The sequence below is a fragment of the Phyllostomus hastatus genome, unplaced genomic scaffold (genome assembly GCF_019186645.2).
Source record: "Phyllostomus hastatus isolate PE091 unplaced genomic scaffold, TTU_PhHast_1.1 phas_scaffold_114, whole genome shotgun sequence".
Classification (NCBI taxonomy): domain Eukaryota; kingdom Metazoa; phylum Chordata; class Mammalia; order Chiroptera; family Phyllostomidae; genus Phyllostomus; species Phyllostomus hastatus.
In genome coordinates, this window is record NW_025334006.1 from 401,341 (window position 1) to 415,558 (window position 14,218).

The 14,218-nt window shown below is 46.4% G+C and overlaps 1 protein-coding gene across 1 annotated transcript; it reads left to right on the forward strand.

The window, feature by feature from the left end:
- The first annotated feature begins 4,813 nt into the window (after window positions 1–4,813).
- PRSS37 (serine protease 37) lies at window positions 4,814–9,708 on the forward strand. Its single transcript, XM_045855763.1, has 5 exons — window positions 4,814–4,847; window positions 6,464–6,605; window positions 7,803–8,056; window positions 8,633–8,769; window positions 9,568–9,708. The coding sequence occupies exons 1-5, from the start codon at window positions 4,814–4,816 to the stop codon at window positions 9,706–9,708; spliced, it is 708 nt and encodes a 235-aa protein (XP_045711719.1).
- The last annotated feature ends 4,510 nt before the right edge of the window (window positions 9,709–14,218 follow it).

The window sequence follows — 14,218 nt, forward strand, 5'->3', positions numbered from 1 at the left end:
GGACAAAACCAAGGGGGGATGGAAGCAGGGGAGGGAGGAGGATATGGCTGGGGCTGGGAGGGAGTGTGGGGGGTGTGTAAATGCGGACAACTGTACTTGAACAACAATAAAAATTTTTTTTAAATGTAGCAGATGTGTTCATGGATGTCCTTCATCGGGTGAGTAATTAAACAAATTGCAGTGCATCCATACCATGGAATATACTCACCATAAAAAGGAACAAATTATTCATATGAACACAGCTTGGGAAAATCTCAAGAGAATTATGCTGAGTGGAGTCACATGAATCTTTTTAAATCATAAATGTGGCCACGTAACTCCCATATTTAAAACTCTTTAAAGGCTTTCTGTTACAACCAGGATCACTTCTAAAACCAAGGATAGAAGGCCGTCTGCTGTATGACTCCCGCTCCCCTTCCCTCCTCTGCTCTCCAGCTACGCAGCTGGGCTTCTGAACGCGTCACCCCTCACGGCCTTCACACCTGCTGGTTTCTCTGTGTGAGGGAAAAACCTCCCATCCCCTGCTGCACTTAACGTGGTTCACTACACTCGGTCTAATAAAGGTTTAGGAAGCATTACGCATTATTGAAAGATAGACATTATTTCCCCATGCTCCCATAAGAAAACTGAGGATCAGAGTGGTTAGGGTATTTGTCCAAAACCACTGAACTATTAAGCAGAAGAGCATTACTGCCTAATCACAGAGCCATACTAATTTCAGTATAGTAAGTCACTGAATTGCTCTGTGCCTCAATTTTCTCATCAATAAAATGAGAACAATAATACTTATCTCACAAAGTTGTAATAAGAATCAAATGAGTTAGTATGTAGAAAACAGGGCAGTGGCCATTATACAGGTACTATATAAGTATAACTATATATTTTATGGTGATGGTGGTAAGAGTGGTTATTATTACACATTATGTTTTAAAGCCCAAAGAACAGGATCTATTTTTTCCTTCTGAACCTTAGAGCAAAATACCTGCTGCTTTTGCTTTTTATGTCTGTTATAGATTCTGATTGCCCCTTCCAGCATCCTCTCTCCCTCCTCCCCGCTGGCGGGCCTCCACATTTCAGCCCAAGAAGGTTATCGGAAGCTCAGAGGAGGTGTCCAGCCCGTAATTGAAAAGGTTTAGTCAGGTACAACAAATGGCTGAGCCTGCACATGAGATAACTAGTGTACCACCCACGTCCCAAACTCTCATGTTCTGACCCGCCAGCTCTCCCTCTCCTCAAGCACCACAGCCTCACCCGCCCCGCACAGGGTCCTAACCAACCTGACAAAGGGACACCTTCAGTCACTCACCAGTCGCCATCAGCAAGACCACCAGCACACACTTCATGCCGATGCCCAAATCCCGTCCTGAAGCTAAGGATGAAGCGGAAACTGACGGCACGAGGCAGGTTCAGGACTTGGGACCCGGGTGGGGCTTCTGAAGGGCGGGGGAAGGTGCAGGATGGAACCAGGGTGAGGATTCTATGAAAGTCTGTCGTCTAGAGGGCTCCCCTTCCAGGCTTGAGCCTCAGGGTAAAAAAGGAACAGCACTCATGGAAATCTCCTCCGTCCAGGCGCAGTCTGCCGAGTGGGATGATGAGCTCAAGGACCTGGGCTGTATCCGCCTCATCTAGGGGAAAGAATTCCAAAGGAGTCAAGGGAACCTTCCCCGGAGTTCAAATTCATCCCAAGGTCCTTCCTTTGCCTCTCAGTTCTTTTCACCAGCTCCTGCCTCCCGGAGTGTGACTTGCACCCCTCCCTCTACATGAGGGGTCCCCACTGGCCCCTCTCCTCTCTGGGCTACTCTGATGACGCAGAGCTGTCCCCGCCCCTCTGTGTGACTCCCCTCCCCTTTATGCACGTGTCACACTTGGCCCACGCCCCTCAGAACTGCCTCACTTGCACAGATTCGTATTGCACAGCCACACCTCGTGTGAATGGAAGTTCCCCACCAAGGCCCACACCGTGGCTCCCCTCAGATCCTTGCGTGTGCCCTGACTACACTGCCCTCCCGGACACGGCCTGCACATGCTCATTTGCACACTCACTTGCACATACACTCTCTCTCTCAGCTTTCTCAGTAGCTGTCTTTTTCAAATTTATTTCTGGTGGCAAAATAGAACAAGAATATTACTTAAATAGAAAATCAGATGGCAGAATGAAACAAGAATAGATTTAGAGTCCTATAAGTTTGAGATATTCTGTGGAATGAGACCAGGGACTGATATGTCTCCATATGTATACAGAATCTATTATAACGCTAGTAGATAAAGAACTTAATAACAAATAACTTACAAACATATGAGGAAAAATTGACTATTACACACACACCATCCATCCATCCATCCATCAGATTCTAAAGTTATTTTTTCCAAAGAGAAACTTTAAGAGCAATGTCCACATCAGCTATCAGCATCCAGAAACAAAAAGGAAAACACCAAATGGGACTGACAACCTAAAGGAAGAATTCAAAGGCTAAAGTCACATAAAAAGTCATTAGTATTAAAACAAGAAAACCCAGGCTTAAGTTTGGTAGGTCTCAAAAGCAGTGTGTGAGGTGGGCAGCGGGAGAGGGGCGGCGGAGGGGAGGGGAAGAGAGGGCGATGCAGACGAGACGAGGTGAGAGTCCAGGGCAGGCCCCTAAAGCACGCTTGACGTTTGTTCTTCAGGCAGCAGCAGATTACTAAAGAGTTTTAAGAAGGAAACTAGTATGATCTCATCTGCGTTTTAGAGGGAAAAAACAGCTGAGTCGAAGAGAGAGTGTCCGTTTGAGCCACAGCAGACGGTCACAGACGTCAGTCCACGCCAGACGACTTCACGGCCTGGGCTAGGGTGGCAGCGGCGAGAGGGTAAAGGCGTGAGTGGATTTTCGAAATTCCTCAAGTGAGCATGGACTTTGGGATTCAGTGGCGAGAAAAAGAGAAATCTAACACGCAGAGGGTACATTCATCTCCCAAAAGAAGGAGGGCAGGTAAAAGAACGCATTGGAAAGGCTGGAGGAAGGAGTGTAATTCTCACATGCTGCCTTTCAGGGGCCTAAAGGAGAGGCCAGCAATGGCCTCCAAGGGGCATTTGAAGACGTGGGGTTGGGTGCCAGTGTGGAATTCAGACACACGGAGTAGTCCCCAGTGCCAACCTCCCGCACACAATGTTGTCTTTAGAGAGCTTCTCCCAGAGAGAAACCCTGCTTTTTCTGTCCTTAGCCCTCACACTCCTGGACCGGGCCTCCAAGTCCCTTCCTGGCCCACGGTATTTCCCGAAGATCTGGGAAAACAACCGCAGAGTAAAGCCTGTCTCTTTCTCAACTTCCCACCGGTGCTAACTAACCCCTGCACCCACCGCAGAAAACCTTCCACGACTCCGTGCTGTCCTCGAACCTCAGCACACAGGGTGGGGCAGGACTGGATGTGCGGTTGTGAGTATGCGAAACGGGGTTTATTCTTGCATTGTTGTTTATTCCTCCCTGTATTGTCTCCCGCATAAACAACTGTAGACCTCCTCCTGCCCCGCCCGGCGTCTCATAAACCAGCCCAACTCCACGGTGCACCTCCGTGCTCCCTGAGACGAAGGTCAAGTTCGCGCTGCCGTGTCTGGTTTTCACGTCACACCCGGGGGACTTCGTGGGAGGGAATGGGGAGTTTGCCAGGATCCATGACGCTGGTTGGTCAGCTACAGCCAAGAGGCTATGGTTGAAAAGCCGGGCATGCCTAATAAGATCTAGAGTCTACATCTAGTCTTCCCGGTCAGCTATGATTTTGAGAAAATTACTCAAATTCTCCATTTCAGTTCTGTCACCTACAGCTCTGGGGGGTGGGGGGGGGAGTGATACCAGCCCAGCCCTGTCTTCTCTTTCCAGGTCGTTGAGGTGTTGGAGTGAGATTATGGGCTTAAGAAAACCTAAAGGGTTGCAGTGATACGGAGTGTGACTGGTGTACATCACGTTAGACTAACTTAACATAGCATGACCACCAACGATGTCTGCGAAGAGCTGAGCCCAGTGCACGGCGTTCAGTAAGGGCTCCCTGGGTGTCAGCTGTTAGCGCGATGGCTCATTCTCTTGTCGCGTGCGCTCCCCCCAGTCGTCCCAGGAGAGCACGGGCTGAGACATCTTCTCGTTAGGTTAGAAAGCACTGAGAGGGTCTTGCCTTCTTAACTGCCACCAGCGTGAGTAATCTAGAGTCCAAACATTCTCCAGACGTCGGAAGAACTGTCCAGCGAGTGCTTCCCCATTTCCACATTTCCTTAGCGCCAAGCGGTGGGTCAGGACACCCCCACCCAGCTGGTGATGACAGCCGAGTGATGCAAGAGTGAGCAACAAGAGGGAGAGAGGAGGCTCGTGTAATAAAGCAGGGAGGGGCCGAGGCGGGGTATAAATAACTATTAGGGGGTTCGGAGCAAACCTGGGGACACTGTCTTCTTGAGCGAAGGTGCAGAATCCTGCCCCCCACCCCACGGTCCTGGCCTCAGAAACTCCATGGGGAATATCAGTCCTGAGCCCGGGCTCACCTCCCACAGGCAGCTGAGCTACCTTTAGTCAGAGGGGCCTCTAGGGACAGCAGGGCGAGGGACCCGGATTGAGAAGCCTAAGGAACTAGGCTTCTTTTTCCTTCCCTAACGGCTCCAGGCGAGGTGCAGTCCCCCACCGTCCTGAAGCAGAAGGGCCTCCATCTGTTCGTCTAGAACCTTCTTTCTCCCCCCTGTCGTGCGCCTAACCATAGCCACTGACTCTACCAGGTGTTCTCAAGGACAAGACTGAGCTGCAAGTTCCATACTCTGCTGACCTTCTTCTACATGTCCCAGGGAAAGATCTGGACCGCCATGCAATGTGTCTTCTGTCTGAGCGTCCTTTTTGGTACGTATCCATGACCGTCTACTCCGTCCTACGAGGCAGAGGTTGATGTAGGATGAAGCGAGGCAAACCGGCACAGGATGTGTGGAGGGCACACAAAAAAGGGTCATGAGCAGAACTAGGGTCCCCGATGCTTCTTCTACTCCTGCCACAGCTCTCGGGACAGGCTGCGGCCACCCCTCCAGTGCCAAGCTGTGGGGTGCTTCACAGTGTACACCTGCCTTGAAGAACACTCAACAGTGAGTGTTCCCCCCTGGTTTTTTTACATTGGGGGTCTCACCACCCACTGGGAAAGTCCCAGGGTAGCCCCGAGGACAGAGAGCTCCTTTTGACATCAAAGGCCCAGATGCTCAGAATGCAGGGAATGGAGAAGGCGGAACAAAAGATTAAATGCAAGAGCCCTGCCCCCGCACTCCCTGACTTCCAGAAGGTTGTAGAGGCAGGGTTCGCTGGCAGCCGTTGGACTGCCTGGGCCGCGTCTCCAACTGGACAAGTTCATCAGTTCATCTGGGCTTCAGTTTCTACAGTCAAAACGGGGATATTCCTGCCTACGTAATAGGGTCATGGTGAAGGTTAAATAAATCCAAGAGCTCAGTGCCTTTTATCCTTATTAGCACTCTGCCTTTTCCCCCTGGAGTTTTGAATTGTGACCACACAGAGGAGCCTGCGTGAGAAGTAGATCTAGCTGCGTTTGGGGCAGACTAACTGAAGTACCGAGGGCAGCCCACACGGGAACAGGACTTTATTTCTGATACTAGAATTAGCCTTCTTCCTCTTTCCCCTCTAGTTTTTTTTTTAAATAATTCATTTATAAAAAATATTACATATCCATGTCAAGAAAGTTAGAAATATTAAAAAGTAAAAAAATAAATAAATAAACATCACTCACAATCCCACCTCTCAATCAATGCATGCTAATACTTGGTTTGAGTTTATTCCCAGACATTATTTTATTTATGTATTTTTGAATTTAAGTGATTTATTTTTGGCTTATTTTTAGATGATTGAATTACTAGATTTAATTATTTTTATCTTAAAGAAAGGGTACCAATATTTTCTTAGCTGTTTACTATGTATAAATATTATTTATACAATTTTAATACGTATGGTGTTCCATGTGTACATGTACTTTTTCACTTCAATGTCCAACTCAACTGTATTGGACATTTATGTTTCCAATGTTTACCTATTATAGATGTACTAATAAGAGCAGACTTATTCACAATCTTTGTCTACGTCTGATTATTTCAGTAGAATGGGTTCTTGGGTCTGTGACTATTTGGCCACAGGTGATAAGTATTTGTAATTCTTGATGCCTATTTCTAAATTGGTTTTCAAAAAGTTAGAGTGAATCGACACTCCTACGGGGCGGTGAATGAGAGTCTGAGTGTGTTTTCTTGGATTGAATCTTATCAACATTAAGGAAAAATGATTATTATTAATATTAGATAAAATGGTATGTCATTTGAATTTACATTTTTATTAGAAAAAAATGTCAAACATTTCCTGGCCCATCAATTACTTTTTTAAACTGTACATATCCCTTTTCAACTAGGACACAGTAAACGGTACCGTTTGTTCTAAGAATGTTTGATTCATCAAGAGCATTATTTCCTCAGGGACTCTCCTCTCTGCCCACTCGGCGGTGCAGCAGGAAGACCACGCCCCCTACCTGGCGTACCTCAGGTCTCACTTCAACCCCTGTGTGGGCGTCCTCATCAGAGAGAACTGGGTGCTGGCCCCAGCTCACTGCTACTTACCGTGAGTGCTGGGCATCGCCCCTCGCCCCTGAAATAGCTACTACTCATTTGACACCAGTGATTCTCAATTAGAGACAATGCTCCCCCCACACAGGGTATGTTTGGCAAACCCCGAAGATATTTTTGGTTGTCACCACAGAGTTGGGAGTGGGGAGGACAGTGCTGTTGCCATCAACTAGTGAACAGAGGCCAGGGCAAGGACCCTGCTGCAGATCCTACGACGCACAGGACAGCCCCCACAACACGGAATTATCCAGCCCCCAAATGTCGATAGTGCTGCCACTGAAGAGCCTGTTCCAGATGTGATGCTCTTCAGTCTCTCATCAGCTGGTCCAAGTTCTGTACTGGCAATATGCAATACGAATGCATTTCAGAAGTTAAGGGACCAATAGCTAACTTAGGGAGGCTCAAATTGGATAAACTCAGGAGAATTTTTAAAAAGAACTAATGACAAAGGGATGGACAAGGGAAATAGGAAAAACACAAAGATCAGTTCAGGACTCCCACAGTTAGTGGGTACAGTTACTACCCCTAGACCTGAATGGGCGAGGAGAAAATGGGTACAAGTGGGGTTAGAGAGGGGGCAGGGGGAAGGAGAGAGAAAGGAATCGTAGGGAGAGACTGCCTTATATGAGCTGTAACCTTTGGTTATGAGACACTGCCAACAACCAATCTATGGCAACAGTGCAGAGAGGGAGCTGGGAGGATAAGTACTCCAGCCTCAGACTTCTCCCTCCAGTTACTTTGCGATGCTGGAGCAAACAGGAGCTATCCAACACTCAGGTCATCCCATTCCCTTACCCGCACCAGAACGGAACTGCCAACTGGACAGGCTGGAGCTGCAAGGGAGGCAGAGTAATATAGCTGTGCCATGCGTAACTGTCCTCTCCACCGCATTGAGGACGCTTCCTCAGAACCTAGTAGTTAAAGGCTCCACTACTGACTGTGGGACCAAGGTTGATTAATCTCACGTGCCTCCATGACTTCATGTGAGAAATGGGCATTAAAAATAGAATCCCCTTCACAGATTTGTTGAGTGGTAAATGAGGTAACTCAACATCCAGGTGGAGAACTTGCCACAGTACCTGGGACATGGTAATGTTGAATATTGGCTTTGGTGATGATGATGGTGATAATGATGATGATGGAGGTGGTGGTGGTAATGATAGTGATTACTTCCAAACCCTTCTCCTTCCAGAAACCTGAAAGTGATGCTGGGAAATTTCAAGATCAGGGTCAGAGATGGGACAGAGCAGATTATTAGCCCCATCAACATTATCCGCTACTGGAATTACAGCGATAGCTACCCCCAGGATGACCTCATGCTCATTAAGCTGTCTAAGCCAGCCAACTTCAGCCACAAAGTCCAGCCCCTTAACCTGGCCACCAGCAACGTCCGGCCAGGCACCATCTGTCTGCTTTCAGGTTTGGACTGGAGCCAAGACAACAATGGTGAGTGCACCCCCCACAGCAAGTTGGGGTCATCAGCTATCCCTTGAGAGGGGCACTCGTGTCCTCATAGCTGAGAAGAGGGGGCAGGAGATTGGGGGAGACCACAGGGAGTGACTACACAAGTGGCCTGGCAAGAAGAGACACGCCCAGCAGTCTGAACCTCCTCCTTTCCCAGGGTGTCTAAGGCCCCACCCACTGCCCATCTGACCATATGGAGGACGTGGGTCCTGATGGTCAGAGACACCGTTCACATTAAAGAGGCTGTGCCCCTCCGTCCCACATGGGCTCATGTTACGTACAGAGGAGGCCTCTGAGACCCCGAGTCAGGCCACCTCTCCTTCCCCCAAGACTGGACACAGAGCAGAAAGACTCTGCTTCTGACAGAGACAAAAAGGCTCTTTCAAAACCCTCAGGAGTGACTCTGGTAACCACACCCAGGGTCATCTCCTCCCTTCTCTTGGTCCCTGATTTTCTTCAGACACACAAGCAAAACGCCAGTTGTCGGAGGGGGCGGTGGCCGGAGGGGCTAGGCAACAACCGCGAATGGGAAGGTTTCTCTCTCCCTGACTCCCTCAGGCCGACACCCTGATTTGAGGCAGAACCTGGAGGCCCCCGTGATGTCGGACAAAGAGTGCCAGAAAACCGAGCAAGGGAAAAGCCACAGGAACTCCTTATGTGTTAAATTTGTCAAAGTATTCAACCGAATTTTTGGGGTAATCTTTTCTCTATATTCAGCTTTCGGGAACTTGTATGTGTCTAGTTAACTACGTAACCTTGATCTAGAGAAAAATGGAAAGCCCTCATCCTCTCAATTTTTTTTTTTTTTAGAGTCTGATGAGGCTAGAGCAAGCCCGTTTCTTCTTCAGCGATGGGCTCTCCTCACCAATGCCTTTGCTCACTTAGGGGCCTCGTGCACTGCCTGCAGTTAATAATACCGTCATTCTCACAGCTGCAAGCGAGAATGGGCATTGCTGAAAAAAAGATAATTATTCACTGAAATTGAGAACAGGCTGACAGTGACCAGAGAGGAGAGGGGAGGGAATTTCGGGGGAAAAGGGGAAGGGTTCACAGGAACAAGTATAAAGGACACGTGGGCAATAACAAGGGGCAGGGGTGGAAATGGCAGGGAGGTGAGGAGGGCTGGGGGGTGGGTTGAGATGGGGGTAAGAGGCAGAAAACTGTACTTGAAAAACAATTTTTAAAAAAAGGATAATTCAGACTTTTCAGAAATGGAAACCGGCTTCACTAGTTCAAATAAGCGGGGGTTGACTCATTTTACATGTGAGTCTTCAGAAGGTTTTTCTCTAACTTTCTCAAGATCACACAAGGATAATGACGGCAAAGCCTGATAAATGACTCAGGCTGCCTGTCTCCTCCTTCAGCACTCTTCTCAGGACCCAGCACGCTACCTCCAGGCAGGGCTGGCCCAAGTTGGGGACTACAGTGCGTCTTTGAGATCTGACCAAATCTCCCTCTCCCTCTCCCTCTCTCTGCACCCGTCTCTCCGGTAGGAAGTGGCCGTCGCTACAGTCATCTGCAAAAACAAGCTCCAGGGGATCGAGGTCGGACACTTCATGGGTGGGGACGTCGGCATCTACACCAATGTTTACAAATACATATCCTGGATTGATAGTGTCACTAAAAACCAATGAGACCCCGCTACTCGCCCTGCAGCCCGCCAGCTCTGCCGCTGGCTATGTGAGCGGTCTTTGCCCCAATCTCAAAATAAAATATCCAAATACAAACATTTGGATGCATCACACCAATAGGCTATGTTTTCTTATTTTTGTTCTTATTCTAAATTTCTTATTTTGTTCTTATTCTAATTTCTTATCTTGTTTCTTATTCTAAAAGAACCAGGAACAAAAGATGAAATGAAAACTTAACTACACCGCACCGGGGTACACCTGCTCATAACAAACCTTTGAGGTTATCTTTTATCCCCGTGTCATAAATGCGAAAACTGGAACTAAAAGAGGTTACTTAATATTGTCTATAGCTGGTGGCTATCAGAGCCTGGACTGCAGCCCCACAGTGGCAGATTCTCAATCCCATGCTCTAGCCTCAAAATCAGAGGAGTTCGTGTGGTATCACAACAGAGGTTGACATCTACTTTCCTGCTAGCTCTCTTACCACTCAAAGGGCTTAGGGTTCTCACTTGAGTCCAAGACCCTGGGTACTGGAATGAGCTCCCCTAAGAATGGTCATGCTTGATCTCACTGATGTACGGACTGCAGCATGAAGCAGGGGGAGAGCTAGTGGAGGGGAGAAAGTAAAAAACAGAACTTCAGGAAACAGTGACCAACCATAAACAAAGTCTACAAGGAGGCCTGGCATCTCCAGAGCAAGGCGAATAAATAAGTCACCTAGATCCAAGAAGGGCATAATCTCGGGGCAGACGCAGAGCTCAAGAGGCAGAGATGGCTGAGAGGAGGTGAAGGATGGGTACAAATTGGGCTCGGCCACAGATCCATGAGATTAGCAAGGTCAAGAAAGCAGGTGCCAGTCCTCTTGTTGAGAACTTGGTAAAACACCTCTCCCTATATCCCAAATCTGGAAGTGATAGAAGAATTCTGGGTACCCAAGAGATTGAGGCATATAAAACAAGGAAGAATAAAGTAATCTCCCCACAGAAGATATAGGAAATAACCACACACTATCTTTAGGCAATATTTTATATTCCTATGGTTTAAAATACAATCTACACTTTAATGTTTTCTGTGTTAGGTATAAAAATGCCCCACATCAAAATGTCCACACCCTAATCCCACGGCCCCATGAATATGTTATTTTATATGGAAAATGAAGTTTGGCAGATATATGCTTATGTGTGTGGACCTTAAGATGGGGAGAGTATCCTGGATTATGTGAGTGGGACCAGTGTACTCACATGGGCTTTTAAAGAAGAGGAAGTCAGACTACGTGGCCAGAGAAATATGGCAACAGAAAAAGAGGCAGCAGACTCAGAGCGCAAGAAGGACCTGACCCACCACTGCAGGCTCTGAGGATGGAAGAAGCAGGCCGTGAGGCAGGAAATGTGAACATTCCAGAAACTGGGAAGGACCCGCAGCCACCAGCTGGCAAGGAGATGGGGACTTTCACCCCCTCTAACACTGTTCTTTCTAAAGTCACCCACGACGTGTATGTTTCTAAATTCAAAGGTCTCATTTTACTTGACCTTGTCAGCCTCATTTGACAAAGTCAGTCATTCCTTCTCCCCGAAAAGATTCTTTACCTGGCCTCCAGGACACCACTGTCTTTTGTCCGTCTGCCCTACTGGCCCCCTCTTTTCCGTCTCCTTTACCAGTGCGGCCTCTCTCACCTCTAACACCTGAGTTCCCCGAGTCCTAGTCTTGGACTTCCTCTTTTCCCTATATACACCTACTTCCTTAGTGACCCACACCAGTCTTATGACTTTATTTACTCATTTGTTTATTTATTATGGAATTTATTGGGTGACACTGGTTGAATCAACCACACAGGCTTCAAGCGTACATCTCGATAAAACAACATCTGCACACAGCATCATGCACTCACCATCCAAAGTCAAGTCTCTTCCAGCCGCCATCGACCCCTACTTGGCCCTCTTCCCCCTGCCCCACCCCCCTTTCCCTCTGGCTGTCACCACACTGATGTCCATGTCTGTGTGTCATATATACACATATATGTTTGCTCAGTCCCTTCACTTTTTTCACACAGCCCCCCAACGCCCTGCCCCTCTGACAGCTGTCAGCCTGTTTCAGGTATCTATGCTTCTGTTCCTAGTTTGCTCATTGAATTATTTTGTTTATTAGATTCCACGTGTGAGAACATACAGTATTTGTCTATCTCTGATTGACTTATTGCACTTAGCATAATAATTTCCAGGTCCATCTATGCCAAAGATTTTTTCACTTGTATAGCTGAGTGGTGTTCCATCATGTGCATGTGTCACAGCTTCTTTTATACCCTGGTCTACTGATGGGCACTCGGACTGTTTCCAGGTCTTGGCTATTGTCAATAACACTGTGATGAACACACGGGCACGCCTTTATGGTCAACTAATATTTGACAAAGGAGGCAAGGGCCTACAATGGAGTAAAGACAGTCTTTGCCATAAATGGTGGTGGGAAATTTGGACAAGTACATGAAAAAAAATGAAACTAGGCCACCAACTTATACCACACACCAGAAAAACTCAAAATGCATAAAAGACTTAAATGTAAGCTGTAAAACCATAAAAATCATAGAAGAAAACATAGACAGTAAAATCTCAGACATCTCTTACAGCAATATTTTTACCAATGTATCTCTGCGGGCAAAGGAAATACAGAAAAAAATAAACAAATGGGATTACATCAAACTAAAAGGCCTTTAGTTTGTGCAGCAAAAGAAACCATCAGCGAAGTGGAAAGGCAACCACTGCCTGGGAGAGCACATTCGCTAATAATACATCTGACAGGAGGTTAATTTCCAAAATATATTAAGAACCTGAACAACTCAACAGCAAAAAGACAACGCAATTAAAAATGAGCAAAGGATCTAGACACGTCTCCAGTCCTGTGATTTTAAACACCATATACAACCTAAGAATTCCCAAATGTACTGGAATATCTCCCGTTTAGACTTGACCCCTGACCTCCCATCTCAGGCGCTCAGCTGTCCACTCAGCATCTCTTCCCTTGATGTCCAGCACACATCTCGGACTTAGTAATCTAAGTAATCTTACTTTTAGTAATCTGATAGTAATCTTATCAGTGGATTTTCTACTTAGTCTTTTCAAAGAACAAAATTTGACTTATTAGTATATGTAAGTCAAAAGAATAATCACTCAAAGAGGTCACTGAAGAGACGTTAATCATTTGTAAAGGTGTGGGCAGGGTTAAAGAAACTAGCGAGGGACAGTGAAGCACACAGATACTCGGGAAGCCACTGCCGAACCGTATTTATCAGGCATTTCTAGTCTACGTTCTCTGGCTTTAATTATTCCTCGCCAGTGCAAATACTTCGCTACTGTTGCGAAGAGTAGTGTGATAATAATACTAAAGGTATTATAGTATGGTAATATAAAATACTTACAGATATTACTATGCACCGGGCACTCTTCTAAGCACTTCACATATTATTAATTCACTTAATCCTCATGACAAACCTACGACAAATAAATCATCCCCTGCTATAAAGTGACGTATGTGTTTTCATAAAACATATTTCAAAATCACGCCCACAAATTAAAAGAGCTTATGAGGAAAATAATATTGGAGGAGGCTACTGAAAACCTATGCAACCTTGTAACCCCAGCACTAACTGAAATAAAAACAGTCCTAATAAGAATCCTGGAAAGGTATGTATTTCCGCTAGCCTTTGCGCTCAGCATCGATCACTCACAGCTTTTAAACTGGGGCTTGTTCCTCTTTCAAAGAACAAATCTTGGAGGGCACTACTTTCTAACGATCAGTTTCACTACCATTAAAATTACGAACCAGCCTGGAGCCCCATCTAACAATGACTTTTTTAAAAACACAAAAGGAATGTTTTTCAGCTATTGAATCCTCACTCGTAATTTCACCAGTAACTCAGCATTGTGTAGAATGTAGATTCTTTTTTTTTTTAGATTTTTTATTTATTTATTTTTAGAGAGGGAAGGGAGGGAGATAGAGAGAGAGAGAAACATCAATGTGCGGTTGCTGGGGGCCGTGGCCTGCACCCTAGGCATGTGCCCTGACTGGGAATCGAACCTGCGACACTTTGGTTCGCAGCCCGTGCTCAACACACTGAGCTACACCAGCCAGGACAATGTAGATTCTTGAAGCTACTACTCCACTAGCTCCACTAAAGGAAAGCACTTCTGCAAACTTTCCAGCTTTCTTCTAGGGGTGCCCAGATATTGCTAAGGCTTTCATTGTAAGGGACAGTAAATTACCCCAACAGTTTATTTGGTCTTCAGTCTATATGCTTAATTTTTTTGTCTCTTCATCCCATTTCCTTTACTTCATTCTATGAAGTAGCACTGGTAACTATTGTGCTAGGTAAGTTTTTCCACCTAGAATCATCTTCATTTACATGCAGCACTGGCCCCGTTAATTCAGCTGTAGAGTCACACCACAGTCTTTCCAAGTCCTTTAGAGTTTCAACATTTTCTTTTATTGTTAGAACACTTCAGAATTTGCTCACTAACTCATA

Coding starts and splice junctions, on each gene's coding strand:
- PRSS37 (XM_045855763.1), top strand. CDS start 4,814: ATGCAATGTGTCTTCTGTCTGAGCGTCCTTTTTG. Junction 4,848..6,463: donor CTGTCTGAGCGTCCTTTTTG/GTACGTATCCAT, acceptor TTATTTCCTCAG/GGACTCTCCTCTCTGCCCAC. Junction 6,606..7,802: donor CCAGCTCACTGCTACTTACC/GTGAGTGCTGGG, acceptor TTCTCCTTCCAG/AAACCTGAAAGTGATGCTGG.